This window comes from Dreissena polymorpha, chromosome 1, assembly GCF_020536995.1.
Source record: "Dreissena polymorpha isolate Duluth1 chromosome 1, UMN_Dpol_1.0, whole genome shotgun sequence".
In the NCBI taxonomy this organism is placed as follows: Eukaryota; Metazoa; Mollusca; class Bivalvia; order Myida; family Dreissenidae; genus Dreissena; species Dreissena polymorpha.
Window position 1 is genome coordinate 48,099,578 of NC_068355.1, and position 26,868 is coordinate 48,126,445.

At 35.7% G+C, this 26,868-nt stretch overlaps 3 protein-coding genes across 13 annotated transcripts in view; 1 reads left to right on the forward strand and 2 right to left on the reverse strand.

The window, feature by feature from the left end:
* The window catches only part of LOC127879229 (glutathione S-transferase-like), a 252,638-nt gene extending 239,376 nt beyond the window's left edge, over positions 1 to 13,262 (reverse strand). The window contains exons 1-7 of one of the 2 annotated variants that reach the window (XM_052425972.1): positions 12,689 to 13,262; positions 11,863 to 11,994; positions 11,189 to 11,326; positions 10,640 to 10,735; positions 10,160 to 10,275; positions 9,325 to 9,432; positions 8,871 to 9,049 (exon numbers count right to left, since the gene is read on the reverse strand). In XM_052425972.1, the coding sequence (XP_052281932.1) occupies positions 8,873 to 9,049; positions 9,325 to 9,432; positions 10,160 to 10,275; positions 10,640 to 10,735; positions 11,189 to 11,326; positions 11,863 to 11,994; positions 12,689 to 12,740 (819 nt within the window). In that variant the 5' untranslated portion in view covers positions 12,741 to 13,262 and the 3' untranslated portion in view covers positions 8,871 to 8,872. Of the gene's footprint in view, positions 1 to 8,710; positions 9,050 to 9,324; positions 9,433 to 10,159; positions 10,276 to 10,639; positions 10,736 to 11,188; positions 11,327 to 11,862; positions 11,995 to 12,688 lie in introns of those variants that run through there. The other variant, XM_052425962.1, reaches the window with a different exon arrangement.
* Positions 13,263 to 13,528: 266 nt separating this feature from the next.
* Positions 13,529 to 20,640, reverse strand: LOC127879132 (mucin-3A-like). Of its 10 annotated transcripts, none has more exons than XM_052425817.1 (11): positions 20,503 to 20,620; positions 19,145 to 19,262; positions 18,733 to 18,825; positions 18,405 to 18,506; positions 17,784 to 17,915; positions 16,927 to 17,095; positions 16,257 to 16,675; positions 15,838 to 15,939; positions 15,243 to 15,359; positions 14,641 to 14,707; positions 13,529 to 13,933 (listed from the first exon to the last, which is right to left on the reverse strand). In XM_052425817.1, the coding sequence occupies exons 2-10, from the start codon at positions 19,154 to 19,156 to the stop codon at positions 14,657 to 14,659; spliced, it is 1,197 nt and encodes a 398-aa protein (XP_052281777.1). In that variant the 5' UTR covers positions 19,157 to 19,262; positions 20,503 to 20,620; the 3' UTR covers positions 13,529 to 13,933; positions 14,641 to 14,656. The 10 variants fall into 10 exon arrangements, 8 of the variants coding, with proteins under 8 accessions (XP_052281777.1, XP_052281764.1, XP_052281806.1 ...); XM_052425804.1 differs by having other exon boundaries at positions 16,251 to 16,675; positions 20,503 to 20,616; XM_052425846.1 differs by lacking the exon at positions 19,145 to 19,262 and having other exon boundaries at positions 16,251 to 16,675; positions 20,503 to 20,640.
* Positions 20,641 to 21,593: 953 nt separating this feature from the next.
* Positions 21,594 to 25,771, forward strand: LOC127879326 (uncharacterized). Its single transcript, XM_052426109.1, has 4 exons — positions 21,594 to 21,664; positions 22,266 to 22,682; positions 22,832 to 23,221; positions 25,272 to 25,771. Exons 2-4 carry the CDS (start codon positions 22,289 to 22,291, stop codon positions 25,307 to 25,309), a joined length of 822 nt encoding a protein of 273 aa, XP_052282069.1. The 5' UTR covers positions 21,594 to 21,664; positions 22,266 to 22,288; the 3' UTR covers positions 25,310 to 25,771.
* The last annotated feature ends 1,097 nt before the right edge of the window (positions 25,772 to 26,868 follow it).

Sequence of the window (26,868 nt, forward strand, 5' to 3'; positions counted from 1 at the left end):
TGCTGCTAAATTAATGAAAACGAATATGTTAAAAACTAAATCCCTGCTGGTCTGTTTGTATCTTGCCTCAGTAAAGAATATTGTCTAATATTGTCTCATAATGAAAAATGCAATTATATAAGTTATCACTCACCATACACGCAGTGATATATTTGTTAAGTTGTATGTTTGACCTTAAGCAATCACACGTTTATTTACATCAATACTCCATAAGTGGTCAAATAAAGAAACTTCGAGATAAATATGGCTGGTCAAGCATAAACAAATGAATTTGGTTATTCACACGAGATAGCTGGATTCCTTGGGGGAAAAAATGAACCTATTTTACAAAAGAATCCAGTAAACCTTCAGAAAATATGATCTATTTGTTATTTTGTGATAAGTTGAAATTGCGTAAGTGATTAAATTTGGAATTTAAAGTGATTTGTCCCGAGTGTTTTCACTCCTCACCTTTTGTACAAACACCGACATTTCCTTAGACGTATGAGTGTACTCGGGTTGCTTATTTTATCATCTTTCTCAAGATAATAATAATCTTGTATTGCATACAAATAAACAGGTACACGTTGTGCTACGAACAAGGGTTTGTTTGTTGCTATTTCGATTCATTTAAATAAACACACGTTTAAATTTATAAACACAGTGAGGAACTGTTAGCTTAATGGCGGTATCTTCACGTTGACATGAATTTCGTTACAACACTCTATCATTCAATGTTGACAATCAAAACTCGGTATTTGACACCCAGCCATGTCATTTACAAAATTATGACGATTTGTAGAGATATATTAAGTGGGGTGATATGTTGTTCGTTCTGTCATCGAACTGCGGGCAGCAATGTTTTCTCCACTAGAAGTGATATGTTTGCTTTCCGATTCCGATAAGCCACTGTTAAGTGACATTATGGTGCATAATAAAATCAACGAGTGTTTTATACAAGACCCCATCGGCAATTCACTAAAAATTAAGCAAGGTTTTATATCGTATGACAAATCAGTATTTAGAAAATACAAAAGACGCATTTATGAATGTGCATACTTGATTTTGGATATGATGCTTCAATTTATCATATCCAAGCATGACCGAGAGATCTGATTTAATGAAATAAATAGTGAGTTATTAAAAAGGATGCATCTATTTTTCTGTACTTATCTATCATTTAATGTTGAATAAAAGGATATGTTTTTGATGTTAAATTGTGAACATAATGCCGGGTCAACTGTGATGATTGGGCATCAACAAGAGGTTAAGACTAATAATTGTATGATTTGCATTCAAATACAAATACAAATATATGTCACTTATATAACGCAAAATTATTATAAAAATATTCTATTGCGCTTCACAAACACTGCACATTGGTTATCCGTAAAAAAGATTGAACAAATTAGTTTTAAGTCTTGATCTAAAACAGACCGCATTGCCAATGGTTTTTAAGTGCTTGGTAGATTGTTCCACCACTTCGGGCCAACAACAGCTAAAGATTTATCCGCCATCTTAGTTTTCCTCCTGGGAATACAAGTAATCGAAGTCTATACCGACTTCTTGTTGGGACAAACATTTCTTGCGAGTTACCAGGAGCATTACCACGGACAACACGAAAGACCATAACCAGGACTTTGTACATGATTCTAGCTTTTACTGGTAGCCAGTGGAGTTGTTTCAAGTGTTCAGCACTTGGTTGATCAAATGACGCATTCAGGACCACTCTTGCGGCATGATTTTGAGTCCGCTGAAGATCAATATGGGAGTGTACAAGACCATGCACAAACACCTCCGCTGACTTCTGTGTCAAATGCCTGCGTATGGCTTTTAGATTACGCAATTGCATTTGGGCAATTTTGCACTTGTTCGTGATGTGAAGGTCAAGGTTAAGAGTGTTGGTCATTGTCACACCGAGATCTCTCACACGGTCTACTAACTTAACCATGCATCCTCCAACACTCACACTTGATATGGACATTTTAGATAAGTGTTGCCTAGTTCCGTATAAAATAATTTCTGTCTTTCATTGGTTCATTTTCAGCTTAAAAGTTTATAATATCATTGAAACAATTATCAAGTTGTTGTAGAACGTATGCGTCATTTTCATGATTGCCTGTCTGAATCTTGAAGGCAATCGTGTGGTCGTCTGCATACAGATCAGCTGGATAATTCTGAACCACCTTGTTGAGGACCGATATATACAGAGTGAAAATCACTGGTCCGGCACAGGAGTTTTGGGAGACGCCGAATCTCAAAGGCTGACAGATGAAGATTGTTCAATCAAAACCTTCATTGTTCTGTTAGTAAGGTATGACTCAATCCATTTTAATGGGATACCTCGGATTCCAAACTCATTTTGGATAATTTGAATAAGAATATGAATATCAATAGTGTCAAACGCAGCACTTAGGTCTATCATTATTACAATGGTTTGGCGGTTATTAGGTTTTTGTCTATGGTTTCTAAAAGGTCATGGAACATTTTTACCATGGCTGTCTCTACTCCATGATGTTTTCGATAGGCACTTTGATATGTTGGCAGGAGGTTATTTGACTCAATGTGGTTGTTTATCTGATGTATTGCAGCCTTCTCAAGATTTTTTGAGAGAAATGTTACATTTGACACAGGACGATAATTGTGCAGTTCAAGTAGAAGCCCTTTCTTCTTTAAAAGAGGTTTAATGACAGCTCCCTTCCACTCGTCAGGAAACACACCAGAAAGCAGTGAGCGGTTGACGACATACCCTGGTTCAAAACACGTACTCCTTTTTTAATCATTTGTGTTTGTCTTGTACATTTGTACTGTGTGCGATAGGCATTTATTTGTCGCTAGCCATGAAAACTTACTTCTAAGAGATGACAATATGTGTAAACCGATTGTGCATCATCCACAATAGTAGCCTTTTATACAACATTAACATAATCTCATAATTTTCATGTTGTATTAAATCTTGCATTACAAATGCGGTAAATACACGTGAATATTTCATGAAAATATAACAGGGAATCACGTACAACTTTGGTGTGCTTTAACCTTGTATCTAGATGGCAATTTCAGAATTGCGCATAATGTATAGAGGATATGTGTTCATGTCAGTGTAAGATCGTTTGTTATTTCACAAGTGATCATAGAAAATATATATAGAAATTGCGCCACCCGTGAAAATATTGTTTTTCTATGATCACTAGTGAAATAACAAACGATTTTACACTGACATGAACACATTTTCTGTTTCTTTTATGCACATTTTTCAAGAAAATAATTAACAGCTGTTTCACTTTCGCTGAAAAGTAACCTTTTCTCGGAGTTTCTCCCATGGCATGTCTCAATACATTTCAAAATACAAAATGACGTCATTAATGTGACGAAATGACGTCATTATACCACCGAAATTCTCCAGTTAAACTCTTTTACAATGTAAATAAACGGTGAAAAAAGCATAAAATAATCAAAGCGTTGTAGGCGCTGAAGGCCTGTGGCTTGATTTAGTGTGACGTAAAATGCATTTAGGATGTATTGACCGAATTTCTCCATTTGTCCGAATTTATACGGATTAACCCTAGCGATGAAGTTCAGAAGCTCAGAGACTGTAAGAAAAGACAATATTTGTGTATATACTACACTGTACATAGACGGTGGAGGACTACACGATACTGGTGGTGTGAACGATAACCTTTTGTCCAACTCTACAGATCTGGTAGAGGTTTTTCTACATAGGCGGTGAAGATATACAACACAACAACAACATGGCCGCAAACAAACTGTTATTGTTGGCGTCAAATAAATCACTTCCAATAGCCTAAAATAGATTTTATAACATAATTAACAGATCAGGAAAACACTCATACTTCCTTTGTAATGTGTATACAAAAGAAAATCCACTTACCCTGATAAGGAAAGGTGTACAGATTGTGTACTTTGTCTCACGTAGAAATTTTCGCGCTCGATTTGCGCGCTCGATCTGTGCAGTGAAATACCATATACGGTTACTTCGTCTATTTCCGAGAATGATCGTGAATATTCGTTGTTATTGTTTTACTTTTTCTTATTTCTGGAATTTCTTGTTAACGCAAAATAAAATAACAATATTTTAAAATATGTTTATACATACCAAATATTATGTCTTCAAAAAATGTCTCAGAAAAAAAATTATTCTTACTGTCTCCGTAAACACTAGTATCTTTTCGGCCTAGACCGTCAAGTGAGGAACCTTTTTCTCGCATGAATTTGTAACCAATAAAAGTTATGTCGTAGCCAATGCTTAGCAATTTTGCTTCAATAATATTTTTTTACACTTTTTATGACACTGTCATGTTATATAGTAACATTCTGTATTTACAAGGCGGGTTATTGAGATCTGTGAAGAACTACTTTTATTGCACATGAATTAAGTGGTAAATCGGAGTTTTGGGAATTAGGTGTTTAGCAGCCAGCCAATTCGGATAGGCTCAGAAATTGATATAACTACTATGGCCTTGGGGCTACGCCCCAGGCCAAAAAGAAAATTGGTTGGATTCGGTGGAATGGCGATTTTAATTCACTCGTGATCATAGAAAATATACATCAAATTATTTATGATAATCTAAAAAAAGAAAAAGGAGTTCCGAAAATGTGTTCTTTTCACCGGTGAAAAGAACAATTTGTTTATTTTCACTGCTGTTATTTCACTGCAGAAATGTCTTATTTTATCATTAGGTATAAAAAAAATGCAAATCACATTCATCAGATTGAATCAACAATTACATGCGTGATATAATGAATTCAAAGTGGTTTAGTATCATCAGATAAATACTTTGATTTCTTTGTATAATGTAGTCGATAAGGAACAATACGATCGCTATTTGTTACTTACTTACTGGCTATCAGTCTATTGAATGTCAACGTTTTGAAGACATAAGCGTGCCTTTCGTGTGCCAGCTTTAGCAAATTAACTGAAACTGATTTCATTAGTGTTTATTGGTTCATATCCAATTGAAAGAATAATTTAATGAGATTTAAGTACTCACACATCAAGCGAAGGATGGGCGGTAAATTCAAGTGCAAACAATCAGAGGAAATGGGAAAAGTTTTTACCAAATCCCTGAAGCGTGTTAAACGCGTGTTATCAAACCTATGAAACAAACGAATTGTTGAAATTGTTGAAATATGTTATTCTTAAGAGCCTATTTCTATTTTAATGTTTCAATCATAAATAGCATCACAATGCTGATGATTAATTTTGTATTAAAGGGGCCGTCAAATGAACTGGTACATTGACAAAATTTTAAAAAAAAGTTGTTTCAGATTCGCAAATTTTCGTTTTTGTTATGATATTTTTGAGGAAATAGTAATACTGACCATTTAACATGCTCTTAAATATCATCTTAAATAAACATGCATCTTTTGAAGATTTGAAAACCTGAAAATTATTAAGCGTCGTTTCGATTGAATAATTTGGAAAGTTTTGTTATTGTAATTATATTTTGGCAAATTATGAGGATTGCTTATATAGGTTAGAAATACATCCGCTCTAAGCATGAGTATGGATGGTTGAGTGGTCTAGGCGGGAGACTTTTAACTCCAGAACTCCAGGGGTCAGTGGCCCGAGCCCTGTTGAGGTTTCCTTTTTTCCTTTTTTTAAATTGTATTGTTTATTCTACTAGAGATGTTTAGGTCAAATGTTTAAATGTATCAATATAAAGCATTTAATGACATGCTTCAATACATGCCAAAATCCATTGGACGGCCCCTTTAAGTTAAAGTTTCAATTATGTGTTAATTGCAAAAACGTCTAAATAGATATTTAAAACAAACAAGCATTTGAATCATTGAAAGGAAACAGTATTAATCGTTTACGAGTCGTTAAGATTTCTCGTTTAGCAACTGAATTTATTAATATTAGTTTATTTTTATACTAACACGCATTAATGTTATTGTAGGATGAACATTGCCTTTTTCGACAGTTCTTCTTCATATAGCAAATATGGATGCATCGGTTTAAGAACTGGTGTTGCTATGTGTTTTATGAAATTATGATATTTATGTTTTTACTTACGTTTACATCGAAGTGCGTTCATTTCGAATATTGATATATATAACGTGATTTATTCCTAATTAAACGAAAAATCATAATGGAAATTTTATCAATTGGATGACGCTTGTTATATATTATCAAAGTCCGATTAATTGTTTTGTAAAAGAAACACCGGTTCTCATTTTTTACCCTAGACAGTTGATATTTCTTAGTTTAAACATATTTATTTAAAACAAGCATTTTCATACATACAATTTCATGCAAACTTTTTAATAAAAATAACATGCTTGAATGAGATGAGAACGAGAGACAATGTTGTAGATGCTTCTTCTCCCTCGCCTTGGAATATATACATATGTATGGTTTAGTACGAATATAATTACATAATAAAATAATAAGTAAAGAAACACCCTAGGCAAAAAGAGCAACTCCGATGACAGGGTGTCAATTGTTATAGGTTAAAGGACGAAAGTTGGAAAGTGTAGAAGATAATGTGGGTGAGAAAATAAGGAAAATGTTTTGAAAGAATCTTGAAAGTCACGAGTTTCGTCTCCCTATAGAATAGTTTCAATGCATGGTACGGAATATACAGATATCGTGTTTATAAGTTCACCACGGATATATGCAACTGAGTGCATTCGAGAAAGTAATGTGATGTCGTTTCGTGGAGTCTACAGAGACACAGAGGTTAAGTTATGATGTTCAGTCTGAAAAGATGTTCAGTAAGGGCGCTACAATTTGTTCTTAAGTGCGTATGAAGCATTGGAGAGCGTCTCGCGCCGGATGAAAAAAAGGATTTGGAGTCGGTCGATCTATGTTAATGTGCCTTTTAAAGGAAATGATCGATTCGGCGTTTTTGACATCATCGGGAAAACTACTCCATTTAGATACAGTAGATGGTTACGAATTTGAGTACAAAGATGTTCGGGCCTGTATTGTTTGAAGATGTCAAGAATTTCTGAGAGAGTAATTTCTGCCTGACTCAACTGTTGCGGGCTTAAGAGATTGTAAGTAAGTAGGCACATTACTAGAGTTCATTTTATACATTTATATTAATTTATGTTTACGTTTTCGTTGACTATTTTCCCATCCTGGCTCATTATAAAGATCGTCTAATGAGACTAGACGCGTTCATCTAGATAATATTCGAACGGCTTCCTTTTCGATCTTTTCTAGTTCGTCATTATTATATTGTGTACAATTATCAAAAACAACATTGGAATACTCACGAATTGGTCTTAGAAATCAAACGTATATTTTCTCGAGAGTTTTCCGTCAATAATTATTTTTAATCGAGGCATTATATGAACTTGTTTCCATGCATTTTCCTTAATAAAAGATATATATGCATGCCAAGTACAGACATTAGACATTAATACACCTAAGTGTTCATGAACATTTACAATCGGTATAGTAATGTTCTGCATGGTCATCGATGGATGAGATGGTTTATTATTTTTACGAGATATTAGGATTGATTCGGATAATGATAGTCTGAAGGATGCGTACCATGTATCACCCCAATTGGAGATTGTATCAATGTCTGATTGCAGTATGGCTGCAGTTCAATTTGGCGAGGCCACGACCATGAAAATACTAGTATCATCAGCAAACAAATGTATGTGTGCGTGTGTGCCAGCGATAATGTCATTTACATACACTAGAAACATAAGTGGACCTAGAACAGAGCCTTGGGGGACTCCAGCGATCGGATTTAAATGCGCTCCCGGTAAGATTAATGTTTGCTTACGATCAGAAAGATAATAACACAAACAGATAAGATTCCTCGAATGCCTGCTTGTTGTAGTTTGTATATTGTCCTTTGTGTCATACTTTATTAAAAGGTTAACTAAAATAAAACAAAATACAGCTCTGTCCTCAAGGCCATCGTCTAGGGCTCTGCAAAATATATTGTAAATATATGTAAGCTGATTCACAGTCGAGTCACCAGGCAGAAGCCAGACTGAGTGGGCGAAAAAAAAGAACTTCAATGAAGAAAATTTAAAATGTGTTTATGTTATTTTCTATCAAAGACCTTCTCGATAGTATTTAACACTTGTATAGGTCGATAGTTAGACACTACTTATGGATCACCCTTTTTAAAAATTGGACACACATTAGCAATTTTCCAACAAGAAAGCATTTTTAGTATTACGACAAGAGTTGAACAAATCACACAATCGGTAGCTTAATTGATACATTGACTTTTTAATGATTCGATTATCAATTCCATCAGGACCGGATGCTTTGGATGCTTTTTTTGTTTTCCTAGCTTGAGGCATTTGAATGAGTCGATGACTTTTCCTGTGTAATATGAATACTTTGAAGACTGTTACCGTTTGAGTTGTTCATATGTGTATTATTGTGGTTGCATTCGTGAACTGAATATTGACTAGCAAGACCTCTAAATAGACAGTTAAGTTGAAGGCATACCTGATGTTCGGACGCAAACCGTTTTTCTCTATAATTGTGTGTCCATTTTTATGGATAACATACAACGAAAAACATACTATGATGATTCTTTAAGCAATATATAATGCGTAAAAACGAACAATTGTCGTATTTGTCGATATCATAGTGAGAGTTGCGGAAGAAGTTTTGCAACTGGAAGAAAATATTACCGAACAATAAATAAACTAACAACACCTAGCTTAACACGCACAGCAATTCATATATACATGTCCAATGAAAACAGTATGTTAAACGCACATGCAAGGAGGACCAAACTAACTTTATTTCCAGAATGAATTATCACACGTTCTATGCGATTATATATAGCGTATGTATAACAAAGTTAATAACGTATTTATAACAAAGTTAATGCAAGGCGTATTTATAAATAAAATCGCTATGAACAATTACACAATCATAGGTCTATAGGTCAGTGTGTGGTCTGTTCGCGAGATAATCCCTTATTTTGGGAATGCGCTCTGTGTTCCTCCGGTTCTCAGCCAATCGCGTGTAGTTATTGAGAAGAGGCCGGTCTGACGGTGTCACGTGGGCCTCAGTGTGCTCGATGTACACATGCAGCGCGAGGTCAGCGAGCGTTAGCTGAAAATACAATATCTTTGTTTGCACTATGTAGCCGATAGATCTTGTTGATCTCGCAAACCAAATAATCTCGGTTAATATTGTACATGGTTAGTTCAATCGTTATTGAATGTGATAAGGCTACGGTATATACGTTTTCTAACAAGTTCGTGATAACTAAATATTTACCATTGATACAATATTTTAACATGAAATAAAAAAATACGATATGGTTTTTCATATGGTCATATGGTCTAAGCACATGTCTTTTATTCGTTTGCATAATACAAGCATACCCCATCGCCGACAGCGAAATTGTCTCTACCTCCCTCTGCAACGATGTTCTCGAGGAACTGCAGATACTTCGGACAGTTCTCCTTGTAGAACTCCGCCTTGACTCTTGCCTGCAAAACAAATAGGGCGTGTTTATAAGTTCAATACAGTCTTAGCAATTATTTGTCTAAAACATTTTATCTTCGCATATGAAAACACAACACCAATACCGTCAGTATCAATATAGTTTAAAGTCTGTCCCTGTGGTCAGAATTTGTATTTAAATCGCAAAATGAAAACATATGTTCTCTGAAATCAGAGCTTCTTTACGTTTAATATTAAAAAATAAACAGTGAACAGACGTTCCATTAACAAAGGATGAGGTCAAATCTGGCGATAACCCGAGTTGCATGTAGTTTATATTTGCTTAATAAGGAGGCTTCCTGTTTGTCATGCTCAAATACTCATAAAATTATGTCACTGGTGTCAACATTGACAGCGCAACTGTGGTCATATGGTTTAAATATGTTCTAGTAGTCGATTTAGTAGACAATTGACAAAATACTTCTCTGGTAAAGCTTACAGTTTGCGCTGTTTGTATTTAGGACACCACATTTTCTTCTAGCCGTTCTCCCCGAAAAATGTTCGAATTACAAAGAATATGAAAATCGGCCACCCATAGGGACAAAAATTGCAAGTGGTATATGGGTCTTATGTTTAAGTGCGACGGGGCCCCTAGAGCATTTCTGTATTCGCTCGGCTTTAAAATTACATTCACAATAGTACATTAAACCAGTAATACTTTTAATGTAATGTTCTAGATTGTGTATCCAAGATAATATTTCGTATAGTGTATACCCTTTCTGTCGCGTTTGGAGTTTCCTGAAATTTAAGCACTCCGGAGAAAATATCCACAACTGTCTCTATGATCTGGTCTACCAACGCCATCTCTTGTGCGTTCTTACCATACATACCTGGAAACATTGAATATACATAAAGGCACGGTAAATGATTGTTGTTCAATAAATTTACATTTCAATATTGAGAGCTGATTATCTGAAATAGTTTTGTAATATTCATTTTGACATAAAATGTATAAGCATGTCGTTTTGAGTAACGATTTGAAACAATTCATTTTTCATTGCATTTTTACAATCGTTCAGAATCTTTCTCTTCGGTCTGAAACATAACATGTTATATAATTATATAAAACAATTCTACATATATGTCGTTAACAATACTGTTACATATATATGTCTGACAAAACGAGTGCTTATAAAAAAAATCATAGCGATTAATACACATTTTGAAAACATCTTATGATATACATGTAATTACCAAATTGCCTGGCCAGGTAGCGAGTTATCGCCATGCTCTGTGTGATGTTCGTCCGCCCGTCAACCTCGAGCACTGGTACGACATACTGGGGCATTGCTGAAATATTTAATATTTTCTTGTAAGCAAATATGAGCCGCGCTCAGACTCTGTGAAAACCGGGTTCCATGCATGTGCGTAGAGTGTCATCCGAGATTAGCATATGCAATCCGCAGAGGCTTATCATGGACGAAACTTTCCACTTATATGGTATTTTTCATCTGAATGAAGTCTTTTTAGAAACAAATCAGTTTAAGCGGAAAGTGTCGTCTCAGATTAGCCTGTGCGGACTGAATCTGCCACTTTACACCCATGCAATAAGCCCAGTTTTCCCAGAACGAGGCTCGTGTGATTCTGCCATATTATTTTTTTTGATAATGCGATCTCACTTTTATCGTTCGAGTCCCTGAATGCGACCTTTACGCATGTCCGTCCTTATTACATGTCAAAGTTATAAGAACAAATGCGAACACAAGTTTAGGTACATGATATTTGAAAGCGCCAGTCACTCACTGTATTTAATACCGGGCCACTCTTTGAAGAAGTCTATCCTACGGTCGACGAAGCTTTGACCCACTGCTGTGAACATCATTCGAGATAGTTCACCACGGCCTCTCCAGTCGAAATAAAACAATTTGTAGCTGTGCTCTTCTGAAAACCGCAAGTTTTTAAACGGTTAACCAATGGGATACGATGTTAACAATGGTTTCATGCGTTTCTCTCCAGTTGAAATACTACACATGCATGTATGATCATTATGTGTCATTAAAGGGCATGCAATAGATAATAGGAAATAAAAATAATTACTTAATTGCATATACTAGGTATCCAACAGAGTTGGGCTTAGCATTCATTATACTTCAAATATTGCATCTTAAATTATATTTTAGGTCGCCGTGATGTTATGGCTATTGTGTCCGCCTAGCGGCCGGGAGGTCATGGGTTCGATTCCTACTCGGGGAGCGTTCTTGAGATCTCCCCCAAAGACACCAAGTACTGGTTCTAGGGCCAGAAAACGGACCCGAGAGCGTTTCAATAAGCCTATGGCTTTCGATGCAATCGAGCTCAAATAAATAGGATTAAACTAAGTTATATTTACGACAGGATCTTAAAGATATTAATCTGGAATATGTGAACCCTTATTAAAGAGTATTTATTTAACGCAGAAATACATGTATGGAACTCACGTGTCGTCTGCCCTGTGGGGTCGCCGGACCTGATTCCCGGGAATACACACTCAAACTTTCGGTTTTCCGAGAAATGTACAATGAGGCCGACTCCAACCGCTATCAGGATAGCCAGGAAACATAGCACAAATGCTACAAGAAAGAATAGTATTGCAAATTCCTGAGATATTGTTTCTTATACTTGCAATAAAACTGGGTGGTCGTTTTCATAATTCCATTAGTTTCTATGTTTAAGGTATACTACTACTACTACTACTACTACTACTACTACTACTACTACTAATAATAATAATAATAATAATAATAATAATAATAATAATAATAATAATAATAATAATTATAATAATAGCAGTAGTAGTAGTAGTACAAGAAGCAGAAGTTGTAATAGTAGCAATAGTAGTAGTAGTAATAGAAGTAGTAGTAGTATAAGTGGTGGTGGCGGTGGTGCTGGTGCTGGTGGTGGTGCTGCTGGTGGTGGTGGTGGCGGTGGCGGTATTAGTAGTAGTAGTAGTAGGAGGAGGAGGAGTAGAAGTAGGAGACGCAGGAGCAGTAGCAGCAGCAGTAGCAGTAGCAGTAGTAGTAGTAGCAGTAGTAGTAGTAGTAGTAGTAGTAGTAGTAGTAGTAGTAGTAGTAGTAGTAGTAGTAGTAGTAGTAGTAGTAGTAGTAGTAGTAGTAGTAGTAGTAGTAGAAGTAGTAGTAGTAGTAGTCGTAGTAGTAGTAGTAGTAGTAGTAGTAGTAGTAGTAGTAGTAGTAGTAGTAGTAGTAGCAGTAGTAATAGTAGTAGTAGTAGTAGTAGTAGTAGTAGTAGTAGTAAAAAGGGGGTTACCTGTGCCAATAGTAACGCGACAGCTCGACCCCTCGGCTCTACCTTTCCCCATGTTGCTTGATCCGTTTTTATATCTTGAGTCAATGTTTATACCCGGTAAATATCACCGGTTTCGAGTCACTGTAACTACCCGGTCGATATTACCGGTATTGATTCACTGTAATTACCCGGTCGATATCACCGGTATTTATTCACTGTAATTACCCGGTCGATATCACCGGTATTGATTCACTGTAATTACCCGGACGATATTACCGGTATTGAGTCACTGTAATTACCCGGTCGATTTCGCAGGTATTTAGTCACTGTAATTACTTGTTCGATATCACCGGTATTGAGTCACTGTTATTACCCGGTCGATATCACCGTTATTGAGTCACTGTAATTACCCGGTCAAGATCACCGTTATTGAGTCACTGTAATTACCCGGTCAAGATCACAGGTATTGACCCGGTCGAGATCACCGATATTTAGTCACTGTATTTACCCGATCAGAGGATAGTATTCTGTAATTACACACACGCAGTTAGTTTCAACATCTTTGCAAGAGTGTCTGATCATCTCTAGCATTTTCACGTTACTAGACTGGACTGTTTGCCCAGGCACCATTTTATGATTATGTGTCCTATATGAAGAGCAAAATCTAGATGGTAAATATTTAATTTAATGTTAAGCGAAACAGGAATGTTCGTCGGCTACTATCAGCACCACCTAAGCATTCAGTGTGTGCCTATTTACTTCGCCACTGCATGTTCTAAACACGTTTTGATAGTTTGATAGTTTATTCTACATACTCAAGACAACATGCCCATGGGTATGCATTGATAAGCATTCTGCAAATAAATTATTTCAATATATTGACAATAGCGTACAGGTGAAAACTATTTCAAAGTAAAATACAAACATGCATCAAGCGTGATACACTGGTTACAAGGATTCATATTGACTTATTTGAATTTAAAATGACTAAACGTAACATAATAGACATTTCTAAAAAATGTAAGTGTTATATTTAAAAGGTAAATACACAAAGGTCTACAATCTAAGAATTCAGCAGATCAGGAAAAACACCGCAACCAGCCATTGTCATTTGTGAACAATTCCAATCACAGATCAAATGTTGATTGATAGATTTTTTATTCTAACAGACTTGAATGATTTGGGTATAGCGATCAATTAAACTCATTCTTGAAGTCCAAAAATCGTTAAAAAGATTGTTCATGCAAGTCATGCGGATATTTTGATAACGGATGGCACTTCAATAACAAAGGAACAAAAGCCATGGGCGAGAATAATTCTTCAGCTTTTTTTCAATTATGTTCTATTTATTAGGTTTTCAGACACGGAACATTGTTTGGTTGATTAATAATATAGCACACCGTATTGGGATGATAGAAATTTGCGGAAAAAACGATATATTATCTGAAAACAAAACACGATAAAATTCTATCAAAAATCAGCATAACTTGGATGATCATTATATATTTCGACAAAATAAAAATACTTAGAAATAAATCAAGAACGTGTTTTTATTCGAATTAAAAGATTAATATGACGTCTAATGTTACAATATGTTAAATTTGTAGTTTACTAACGTATTAGAAAAATTCTAAATGTTTAAAAGGTCGAATGCCACATTTTCATGGAAACTTATTTAGCAGATCATCTCAAGGACAACGGCACTTCAGTTACCGACACTCATAAACAGAAAAAAACGCACTATTTGAGTGCACCAGAAATGCAAAAGTTGCTGTTGAATACTGTTATAAAAAGCATACACTAATAAACTGTTTCTGTTGTGACTTAAACTAAAAACGAATGTATTTATCCCTTTGGAATATGAGCATGATTTTGTTTTGTATTACATATTCAGGTAAGAGACAATATCTTTGGGATTAACATCAGACCGATTATGGGTGAAGTTTCAATTTATTTGTTTCATATCAATTGTAACGTTGAAGCTTATATTCATTCCTCTCGACGTCTGCTTCCGTGGTACCACGCCCATCTTTCACCAGTCTACAACATATCATAGTGGCTTGTTCAAAGTCACCGTTATCCGAAGTGTCCGTAATCGGGAATCAAAGCGTCTAAAACATCATGCGAACCGCCTATTAAAACATTCCCTATCTTCGTTAATATTTCATTCAATACAATAAAAATTGTGGTATTTTAAGCACAGTTATTACTTCACATGCTGGAATAGCAAATACCTTGCTAAATATAGTCACAATATAAATAAATGCATTTCAAGAAAAAGATAAAACTCGGATATCAGAGTGCCCAATTTGTTGAAAGTCTCTGTTATCCGACGTGTACTTTATCGGGATTCAAAGTGTGTACAACATCATGCATTCCACCTATTGTTGAGTACGGAAACCTTGAGGTGGATCATAAATATAAAACGTCGAAAACCCGATACACATTTGTACCAAGGATCACCCGATATATTAAGTTTATGACAAATTCGCTTTTCGTAATATATTTTAATTGATAAATAAAAACGAATGCGAAAACACATTTTTTAAACAACTTAAAAACGGAACGGCTTCACCATCATGTATACAGGCCCAGAGCAGAAAGTCCGAACTTCCGGTGTCATCGATCCGATCTGACCCGTCACGATGTTCCACATATGGGGCGAGTCCCGCTTCGAAGACAATAACCCGGTCTGCAAAAGATTAACACAGGAAACAATGGCTTTCAATGACTTTGGTTCTTGTGGCATTGACTGCACTCTTGTACGTATATACTTTTATATTTAAATTATATGTGGCTAATCACGCACGCATAGCTAAGCATGCACGTGTGAATGTGCTAAATATATACTAAATTGTTACCATGAAAATACCATAAGTTTGGGGTATGAAGCAAATCCGGGCTCAACTTTTATCATGAGGAAACAATGTTGACATTGTTGATATTGCTCACAATGTATGCAAGAATTTAGTGGCAAAGTATACTTACACAAGGCTATTCATTTAATGCTTATTGGTGACCGTGGAAAAAAATTATCACTCCAAGTGACGGGCTGTGCGTTTTAACGTGCACGTTTTCAACGTTTATCGTTGAAAACAAATTTGTAAAGAAAAATATCAGTAAATGTTTAAAATACACGAATAAAAATCAAAGGAAACAACCGTTATTACATGGATGTACTGCTTGGTGGCCGCACTAAGAAGTTGGTGATCAATATCGGAGACGCGAAACACGTAACACTCATTGCTAGGCGACACAGCAACGGCATACGTCTGTAATATGTATAATGTAAATGTATAAGCAGTCATTGCTATTCATGCTCATAAATAGTCTTAGGGTGCATAGTAAATTAGTGTATGTGTTTGAACTTATATATAACGTTTTCGCAATAATTTATGTCTTATTAAAATGCTTTATACCTGTTTGAAAATGTCAAAAGTTGTGTTATAAATGTGAGAAAAGAAAGGGAGATAAATGCCCCTTAACTGTTAAATGGTATGTTAGGTTCGTTGAAAATGCTCCATTATCCCCCGTTATTTTGCGCACATGGTGTACAGTTTGTATTGTCAAGTTATATACCTACTACTAGTATATGGTCTTTTCTCTCAAACATTACAAAAGGTTTAGTCGTTGACGGTTTGGTCATGAGACCGGATCTTTCCGGGCGCGCATGAGTAGTTGTCGGATATGTTTGATGGGAGCTGGTCGCCGATATCGGCCCATAGAACACCATGGAAGGCGGCCACGTGAACACAGTTGTTGACCCGTGTTGACTGCTAGAAGCAGTTTGGCCGGAAGCTGCAATAATGGAAGAAACCGACGCTGCTGACGTCAACATGTCCGTGCCTATGCTGGGGACGGTTGTGTCCGTTATATTGCTAAATACTGTTGGGTCCGTTTCGTTGCTTGAGACTGTTGTGTCCGTTATATTGCTAGATACTGTTGGGTCCGTTTCTTTGCTGAAGACCGTTTTGTCCGTTCCTTTACTTGATACTGTTGTTGGGAAATCTGGTGAACAGATGTATGTTCAGTATATAAACACTTAGTTATTAAATAACACAATGAACTATCAATGCAGAAATCACATGTATGTTTCAAAATCATACTTTCAGCAATAAATGGACAATGAACATTATATTATATTCAAATATTTAATAATTACATTAGACACAAACACTTAATAATACATAAAACACGAACGAAGAAGAAGAACATGTTAATTTCTTTAATCATGAAAAGTAATACAATGTTACCTATACCTGTTGACGAGGTAACAAATGAAGCAATGTTTGCTATAGTCGTATCTGTATGTTCTGGTGTATGACTTATAAATGCATCTGTAGAGGCGTCCGGATGTAAGGTCCTTGTTGGTACGCGGAGAGACGAGGTGGGTGGGGTTGTGATCAAAGTTGTGGTGTGCTCGCTATGCTAGTAAAAACAATAAGTTTCTTTCCGCTAGCGTTGTAAATTCGACATGTGCTGTTATATCACCGCATTGTTATAATGATTACTTTTTTTATGAAAGATTCAAACTTTTGCTCAGTATTTAAATGCAACTAAAAATCCATGTTTTTGAACATACGTTATCGTCTAGTAATCCACAACAATACAAATACTTTTTGTGGACATAGGAACAATTGAGTGATTTCCGCAACTTTCTCGGAAAAATCAACTGTGTTCTTAAAAATAAAAGATCAGAAGATTGGCTTTTCGTGCTATAATTACTAATAATACAAAATAGATACGAATTGCATATGATCAATCAGGCAAAATAATAGCGTGTTTGTTTCTTCCAACTTTTCCATTTGTTTGTGAACTTTTGTACCATACATAAGTAATTTCCCTCTTCGATAATATATTTCGTGGCACAACTCTTCCATTGCTCCATTTAACATTCGTTCTTTATAAAAAAAGTACCTATGCAAATATAATCAAATATAGTCAAAATTACTTTTAAAAAAAGCTGAAATACCAAAACAGATTTAGAAATTTCTTACAACTGGGTTACGCTTTGCACTTGAAATATATTTACATATAAGCTGACACCGTAAGATGTATTTTTTGTGTTTCAAGTTCCGCCAGAAAGACACTTATACTTACGCAGCACGTGCTATACCTGCCCGGTTCTATCCAGAAAGTACATTTGCTGCCTTGCGCACATCCTAGACACGGCCTGTGGAATGCTGTGGTCGCTGTGGTACACTGGCACTTCCGGTACCTTGCCAATCCACTCAAACATCATCTGTATCTGTAGACGAAAATCGCAAACTCGTCAGGTATTGGATTACAAAGGATATCCACATAATATAATATGCTTTTTTTTTCATTTAGATACATGGTTACTATGGTAACTTTATATTGACCTGTAATGGCACTACGAAAACCCACATGAACTCAGCCACGTAACAATCTAAATATTTATAATCTCTACTCATTTTAAGATTTTGGATAATGAGTTTGCTTTCATTGGTTGCCGTTGCAACAAGAAAATGATTATTGTTTATTATTCAAGGTGTGTATCAAATGAACAAAAAATGTAGAACATATAAAAGAAGTAGAATAGAAGTAAAAGAAAAAGCAGGAACATCTGAGGCAGTGATAGCTGTATGAATAAAACGTGGAGTAAGTGGAAGTAGTATCAGCAGGCGATCGTGATGATGATCGTGATCTGATAATCATCATATTTAAATGATGCATACGCAAATAAATCTAACACTAAACCCATGGCTATGCCTACTTCCAGTTGTTCAATTCCGCGATCCGTGTGGACCATGTCCCGCTCGTGCCCCAACAATAGTGCCAGGAAACAAGCTACTGTGTTGTGAGCGACAAGGAAGTGCTAAAAGTAAACGGCGAATACTCAAATCTGCAAATGCTGATAAAGTGTAGCTTCATTAAAGTCGATAGTTAATTAGTCAAGTTAAGAAGTTATATTTGATAAGATTAGTATGATTGAAGAACAAAAAAGACACGAAAGTTAAGTTATGTTACAATTGGTGCAAATTAAATAAAATTTAAATGACACATTTTCAGATTGTGGTGAAAAAAGTATCCAAATTACTAACCGAAGTGGGGTCATAACGGAATGTAAGCTGGCTTAATTCGACTTGGTCTTTTCTGATACGAACCCCAAACACTCCCGCAAGAACGAACAGCAGCTGTATATATGAAAAATTTACAATACATATTGCATCAAATTAAAACGCATCAAACTCTACTACTTATAATGAAGCTATTAACTATATGTATATGTGGTCTTACCACGAATAATACCTTTCTTTCTGCTTCTGTGCTACAGTTCTGCTTATGATACTATTATACTACCATCTCTACAGTTAGTACATCACTGCCAACATTTCGGCATCACAACTGACAGCAAATGTCCTATACATAATAAATTCTGATTACACATGCGTTAACTTCATCAAATGTAAATCCAGCTAAAAGTTACGCTATTTAAAGTTTATTAAACTTTACCTTGATATACATTCCTATCTAATGCATATTTTCCACATTGTGATCAAACAAGTCCTCATGTCCACTTTACTATATTCCCAAAACTGCTTATCTCTGACTGAATGTGACACGAGTTAGCCTAAACATAGAATGCATAACTGACATGAATTTCAATTGTGTCTACGAAATAATATTGCAATATGCTCCTTTATAATTTCTTAATGTGACACTATGTGTTAAAATAGTCATTTAAGACATTACATTGCATCGGCTCTATATTCGGAGCCAACGAAATGGCAGGGTTGCATCCATTTATTGAAACACTCAGGTATGGGTCAGAGTTTGTTCTGAACAGATGCAATTACACGAATATGTGTGCCTTTTTGGTGATTTACATGCATGTCTTTAGTTTAGTTGCAACGTTGATTGTATTGATAATAAAAGGCTTACTCAAATACTTTAAAGGTGTATAAAATGACCCGCGTCGTGCGAAAAGGGTTATTAAACCATTCATAAATTCAAATGCGCAGTCTGGTCAGGAGCACCGCTGTACGCTGTACGCTATAAAGTCACGCACAGTTTCGTGGTATTATTAGCGGACCGCGTAACGCCTGGCCAGACTGCGTTGGCCGGCCTGGAGCTGCGCTGACCGCATATGGCTGAAGACCCATTTTCGCATGACGACGATCAAATGTATTAAAATACTAGTATATATAGGATCTGGCACGAGTTGTCATATCATACGATATTTTATTAAACAAGTTCAGGAATTGTGTTAGTAAGCGAGCCTTTGACGAGCTTACTAACGAATTTCCTGGACGAGTTTAATAAAATAGGGTATGAAATGACAACGAGTGTCAGATCTTTTTTATCACATGCTTTTAATTGAGCAAATTAAATATTAAATATGTTCGCAAACATTATGATAAATCCCGAATGTTGTTTACATTTCGTGACGTCATTTGACGTTGCAACGTCATTTCAGCAGAATAACAAAATGCGATTGGTCAATAAACGAAAACTAAGCCAATTAAAACGCTTAAAAATGTTATATTACACATGTGTAATATAAAAAAATATTAATATGTAATGGTTATATAACATGGGAAACAGGGTATGGCATGTGATAAAAATATATATTACAATTCAGAGATATTGGTCCTTCTATATCTATATGACCGGTTTCAGTCTGTCAAATGCGATAGAGAAACCTATGAGTACATGGACCGGTCACTATTTTTTGTATATGGACCGTTCGGGGTTACACACAACACTAAATGTGCACTGTGTGGAAGCGTTTTATTGTACAGCATTGACACTATTTCAGCTGTAACAAGAGTTTAAAAAAACACTTAATTTAGAATAAACGACACGCTTACCTCAATGCCAACGTTAATCCAATGTTTATAACAATAAAGTCGAAACGATTTTCACTTCCATTTTCTATTCTTTCATCCCTTTATCGAAACTTAGTTTTAATCACACTATTTTATTTTATTCCTATCGAAGTTTACATTATGTATGATAAACACACAATCCGAAATACGTTTTGCATTCTTTCGATGCCTTAAACAAATAACTAACTGTAAAAAAAAACACCACGTCCGACATGTCCTTAACATCCAGAGAATTTAATCTAGCTCCAACTGGAATGTTTCGTCAGAGAAACTGCGTCACACGATATTCTACGTCATCGTTTGCGCATTCAGTTGCATGAAAAATAAAAGTACGGAAAGCCTGTTTTGTAACACTGTACAATGATACAGGACACACTCTTCGGTGTAATATAAGAAATAGTAAACTCCACTTCGTTCCCAATGGCATTATAGTGACCACCCAGGCAGCCAAAAACTGTATATGGACCTCAGCCTACGGCTTCGGTCCATATACGGTTTGTGGCTGCCTGGCTGGTCACTATAATGCCATAGGGACCTCAGTGGCGTTTACTATTTCTTAAATATTGGATGGGTGACCTACGTTGAATTTGAATTGAATAAATTATTAAATAAATAATGTACATGGTTCGGTTAAAATAATTCAAAATAATTGAAATTGAAATAGGCCGATTGTAAAAAAGCAATGACATTTGAGACAAGAGACATAATGGATAATGCTATGAAATATTGAATTGCGCCCCAAAAATCACGTGTTTCCACTAAAACCAAAAATGTCATTCGTTCCACAAGATTTGCAAAACAGTAGAATAGGCAGGTTGGCCGAACTTTTTGTCATTAACTTTTATAAAGACTCTTTAGATGTTTTCAAAACATACTTTCCTTGGTGATTCATAGCCAATTGAAAGTTCATTTAACTAATTTGATTGAAAACATATAATATGTAAAATTAATAGTTATTTTAGCAAATTAAGCAAGAACGCATGAATCTCAAAATAGAATTCAACGTGAGTTTCTATATAGGATATACAATGTAAAGCAGCCAATGTTTCGTATTACATTGACTATCAGTTTTACAAGGTCAAGTGTTCGCAGGTACATACACTACATAACCCGTGAATGCGTATATAAAGGAACACCGAGCCAGGTAAATTTAACATTTTACTTTTATTGGAAGAAATCAATAATTTGTTGTATTATTCAGTTTCTAGAAGCAAAGGGTAATGGAAAACTAGTTATATGAAAGCTTAAGAATGCTTGAAATACACTTTTTTTATTATTTATCATAAGATACTGTTATTCATTGAATTTACGCCTCATTTGCATATGCCATATACTTATACTTAACATGTATCTCACTTTTTTCTTGCACATGCTATAAAAACTGACGTTTTATATTTTACACGTGAATATTGTTTTGCTCATTAATTAAGCCGAAATTTAATACGTGTTTGTACAATACATTGTGTATAACTTTCGTTTTCGATTTTGGGATCGGAAGATTACATGTGGCTAAAAATACTTTTTGAACAAAACATATTTTTAACATTCCCTTTTGAACAGTTTCTTCTTCTACTTAATAGTCATCTTCTACTTATTATTCTGTACTCAAGAACAGAGTTATTATTATATGACCCACTCAATGTTGGAAATAACAAATTGCATTAACTCTATAGTAACAAATACACCTACCAGGTATATAAACTAAAATACGTTTAACTTTGAACTGAATGCATTATCTGCTACAGTGGAAAAACGAAACTCGCAGAGAATGGCGTATACAGCAGAGCTGACTCAGTGCCACATATGCTTGGAACAGTTTCAAAAGCCCCGGGCCCTCCCTTGCGTACATACGTTCTGTCATCTCTGTCTGCAAGAGTATATCAACGCGTGCCACTCAAGAGCGGGCCTTATGTCCGGTTTTAAGTGTCCGGTATGCCGGAAAGAAACACGTCCGACAGGAAATGACGTTCCGACTGATCCCGCCAACTGGGCCTCTCTTTTTCCCATTAATCACCTGATCGTTTCGTTAATGGATGGACTGCCAGGTGCTAGCGATAGTAAAAAAGAGAGCTCGACAAGTGCACCATGTCGCGAAGCAATCGGAACCACAGGAGTCGAAGTGCCCGCTTTTGTACACGATGTTGACCCACATAAGGGTAGAGGTAGAGTTTGAATCAGCGTTATATTTGTTTGTAGTTCATTTAACACACACACACAATTCAAAGGCTAGTATTTTGTAATCAGTAGAATATTATACATATCAGATCTCGGTTTCCTTTGAATATTCTGTGGATTTCACATAATATTGCAGAGCAGGAACTTTCATACGGTAAACAAATTCCGCCTTCCACATCGGTAGACCCGTATCCTATAGCGGACCATTATCCGTCTGCGTTTGAATATCACCCACACCCGAATCCGTTCGAGCATAATTCTTGGCGACTGTTAGACCACCATCCCCCGCCCCCGTTCGGTCATCATCCTCCGCCACCGTTCGGGCACCATCCTCCGCCACCGTTCGGGCACCATCCTACGCCACCGTTCGGGCACCAACCTCCGCCACCGTTCGGACACCATCCTACGCCACCGCACGACCACCACCGGCCACCACCGTCATTGGAGCATCACCATCCGCGGTTCGGGCGCCCGCATTCGCCGCCTCATCACGGCCACCACCACGGACATCGACACGGACACCCAGGTTGTAAATAGCTCTTCATTTCGTATAAGAATGTAAATACGTTCACAATATTCTAAATTGATTTAAAATTTAATGGCGCCCTAACAAAGTCCACTTGTCAACTCGGTTCCATAGAGACGTTATTTACCATGTCAATACAAATACAGAATGTCGTTGTGGATATGACAAATGGTTTAAGTCATTCCTTTCTGACAGGCAACAACTTGTTGATATATCTGGTTCTTTCTCTTCTAGTGGTAAGGTTACTTGCGGTGTTACCCAGGGATCCATATTGGGGCCACTACTGTTCTTAATATATGTGAATGATATTCAGGCAGTGGTTAAAAATTAACTTCTTCTGTACGCTGATGATTCTGCCATTCGTGTTGCAGGTAAAAACAGGTGTTCCATTGAAAAAGAACTGACAGATGAATTACAGTCTGTCAACCAACGGTTAATTGACAATAAACTATCTCTTCATTTAGGTAAAACAGAGACAATTCTATTTGGCTCTAAACCTAGGTTAAAGTCAGGTGCTTCTGTCAATGTTAGTTGTAATGGTACTAATATCCAGTCAACTTCTTCAGTCAAATATCTTGATGCTTAACTTGATCAGTCTCTGTCTGGTGATTTCATGGCTAGTTCTGTTGTTAAAAAGGCCAATTCAAGTTTAAAGTTCCTATATAGAAAACGTGTTTTTCTCTCATACCACATAAAGAAACTTCCGGTCATGGCTCTAATCCAGTGTCATTTCGATTACGCATGTTGTTGTTTTTTGGTATCATGGTATTACTAAATTTTGGAAAGATAAACTTATGTTCACACAAAATAAACTACGGTAATAAGGTTTGTCCTCAATCTAGGTCATAGGTCACATATGGGTAATGAACATTTTAAGGTTTGAATTGGTTACCTGTTCAAACGAGAGTGGAGCAAACTACCCTTTGTCATGTTTTCAAAATCACAAATGGTTTGGCTCTTGAATATATTAGTGAAAACTGTGTTCCCTTGGACACTCTTCATTCATAAAAAACTAGGTCCAGTGAAAGTGGGTGCAATATTTTACCCAAAGTCAAAGGTTTCGGTGCTAAATCTTTTGCATATAACGCTTGTGTTCTATGGAACAAACTACCTTCCTCTTTGAGGAATATTACACGTTTATCTAATTTTAAGTTTTCAGTTAAAACTCATCTTCTTAATATGTAATCATCCTTTTAAACCTATATAGTTAGTTTTTAATTGATCCACATTTTAATACGTCTACTTTTTTGCAAATAATTGTTCGCAAATTACTCATCCCATGTCTCTCTATGTCAATACCATCAATATCCAAGGACCACAATTGAAATAAGAGATTAAGTTATCTTGTTTGTGTAATCCTTGGTATGATGTTATTGACATGGTTTCATTTCTCATACATGTGTATTGTTTTACTGTTTTATCATGTATGTAGATATGATTTAGCATGTTGTATGATTATACTGAAATAAATCTATCTTAAATCTATCTATCTATCTCAATAAAGTTGCTGAAAATAAATGTCAGGTCCGGTTCTCAAGACTGCACAACCTGCATTTGAGAACTTCCATTGTGCAAGTGTATTTGTATTGCTCTACTTTATTTATAACAACATATAATTCGTCATCTCGAACTGTCTTACGTCAGTTGTTATAGCGCTATACTATAAATAAGACAATAGCTGGTAAGATTCCCGGATTCCCGACCCGTGCTCTTAGCATGTGTGGTGATTGGATGGAAAATCATTTATACGTCCCTTCTACCCCTACCTCTGCTTCAAGAAGGGACGTTGTTGGTCACTTGCATAGATATGTGCATATAGTACTGGCAAACTAAGTTGTCAGGAAACGTGTGAGTGGATTATACTGATATAAGTAAAATACTGTTAAAAACGGCGAAATAATATACTCAAACAAACACATATGCCGAAGTTCCGTGCGCGCGTTCAGAAAACGAAAACAAATCATTAGGCCATTAGATATATATACTTGCAGTTATCTTAAACGTTGTTTGTTAAAATTCGTTTTGTACATTCTTATATAACACTTTGCAGGACCGGGCTGGGGCGGATGCAGAGGCGGCAGATTTTAATACTCTGAATACAGATTTGATAGTAAGAGTGCTGAGCATAACTTGATGTCAATGATGTGATGCTTGCGACAAGCCAAAGCGGCACTTAACAATCTGCATAAACGTTACATTTGACTATTCGTCGAACGTTTGTATTTGAAGGAACATGTACTTTTGATAATCATAATTCCAGCGGTGTTAACTTGATTCAAAGGTAATTTTTCTTCGAAAAAAAAGGTAACCTGCGTACAGCAATTTGAATAGTTGTGAACAGTTTTCTCCGTGGTGATTTTTTTAATAAAAATAAATAAACGAAATATTCTTGAAAAAAAAACGGTATCGAACTTACGACAGGAAGGTTTAAAGCTAATTGAAATTGGTTTTACTATCTAGTATTCTGACTTTTTGAAATTGTGTGTTAGTGAATTCAATATAATCACTACTCTGAAATCAAAATGTAAACAATAAAATGGTCGAAAGTTATTATTGTTCTTAAATGTTCACTCATTTACTGGCTAAAAGTAGATTATAAATGATTTAAATTACTATTGAAGGTTATTTTTGCCTGAGATCTCACTAACATTCGAGTTTAATAAATCTTCATATACAACACTCCAGCTCCTGAGAAATTGAAATATTCCCATCCTGTTTATTTGTCATGGAGTTATGTGTAGGCAAAAATAATAAAATGTACAATAAAATCATAGTTTCCACGCGAGATAATATAATTGCAGGATTTTTTTCAGTTTAACTTATAAGCAGTGTCATCGCTACTTTAAAGTTCTCTTTGCGGCATTACCATTTAAAAAAAAACAAGGCAGATCAAAGGACAGCTATATCCCCAGGAGTGATCCTTTTAGTTAAATGTGGCCTTACTTTGAGGTTGTGTTTGCTTCATTTTATCCATGTGATATACATTTGAGGTAAGTTTCGTGAAAATGCATTAACGAGCACGTGGAATATAGAACGGTCTTAAATATTCAGCCTTCAAGTGTAACCTTGACACTGATAAAGTAGCGCCTGACTGGTTTATTCGTGCTGTATGTCTTTTGCACATGCTCCTTATGAGCAATATATTTGAGCCAAGTTTCATGACAATCGTTCAAGGTATAAGCCCTTGGGAGCGAACACGAAGATGGAGGCAAAAAAAATAACCTGTGCTGACTTGAAATGCCCATGCTTCTGCGAATCTCAAATGACCTAAACATTTGAGCCATGTTTCTCAAACAGATGTTGATTTTCAATTTAAAATATACTGCATGTTAAAGGGGATATATGTTTAACAATAATTTAAAGACTTCTTTGCCTTAGAAGATAACATTTAAATTGTAAATGGTGCATTAAAAGTGTTATAAATCCAGGTTGTTGTTGTTTTTTCTAATAATACAACAATAATGGTCTTTGTCCAATATGTAGTGATGAAATCTAGGAAAATATCAGATGTCTTTTGTGCATTTTAGACTAGTACTATCTTAATATTGATGTCACATGTGAATATTTACATTGTTTTAGAATTTAATGCTATGTGTGTAACATTAAAGTTCTATTCCTGAATGATACACGACAAAATAAAAGTTTGT

What these genes read in the sequence shown, in the direction of transcription:
- LOC127879132 (XM_052425804.1), bottom strand. An exon ending in ATTTGTTACCTCGTCAACAG is followed by an intron (nt 16,676 to 16,926) that starts GTATAGGTAACA and finishes TCTGTTCACCAG; the next exon opens with ATTTCCCAACAACAGTATCA. An exon ending in GAAAAGACCATATACTAGTA is followed by an intron (nt 15,940 to 16,250) that starts GTAGGTATATAA and finishes TACATATTACAG; the next exon opens with ACGTATGCCGTTGCTGTGTC.
- LOC127879326 (XM_052426109.1), top strand. Translation starts at nt 22,289, where the DNA reads ATGGCGTATACAGCAGAGCTGACTCAGTGCCACATATGCTTGGAACAG. An exon ending in TGACCCACATAAGGGTAGAG is followed by an intron (nt 22,683 to 22,831) that starts GTAGAGTTTGAA and finishes ATAATATTGCAG; the next exon opens with AGCAGGAACTTTCATACGGT. An exon ending in ACATCGACACGGACACCCAG is followed by an intron (nt 23,222 to 25,271) that starts GTTGTAAATAGC and finishes AACACTTTGCAG; the next exon opens with GACCGGGCTGGGGCGGATGC.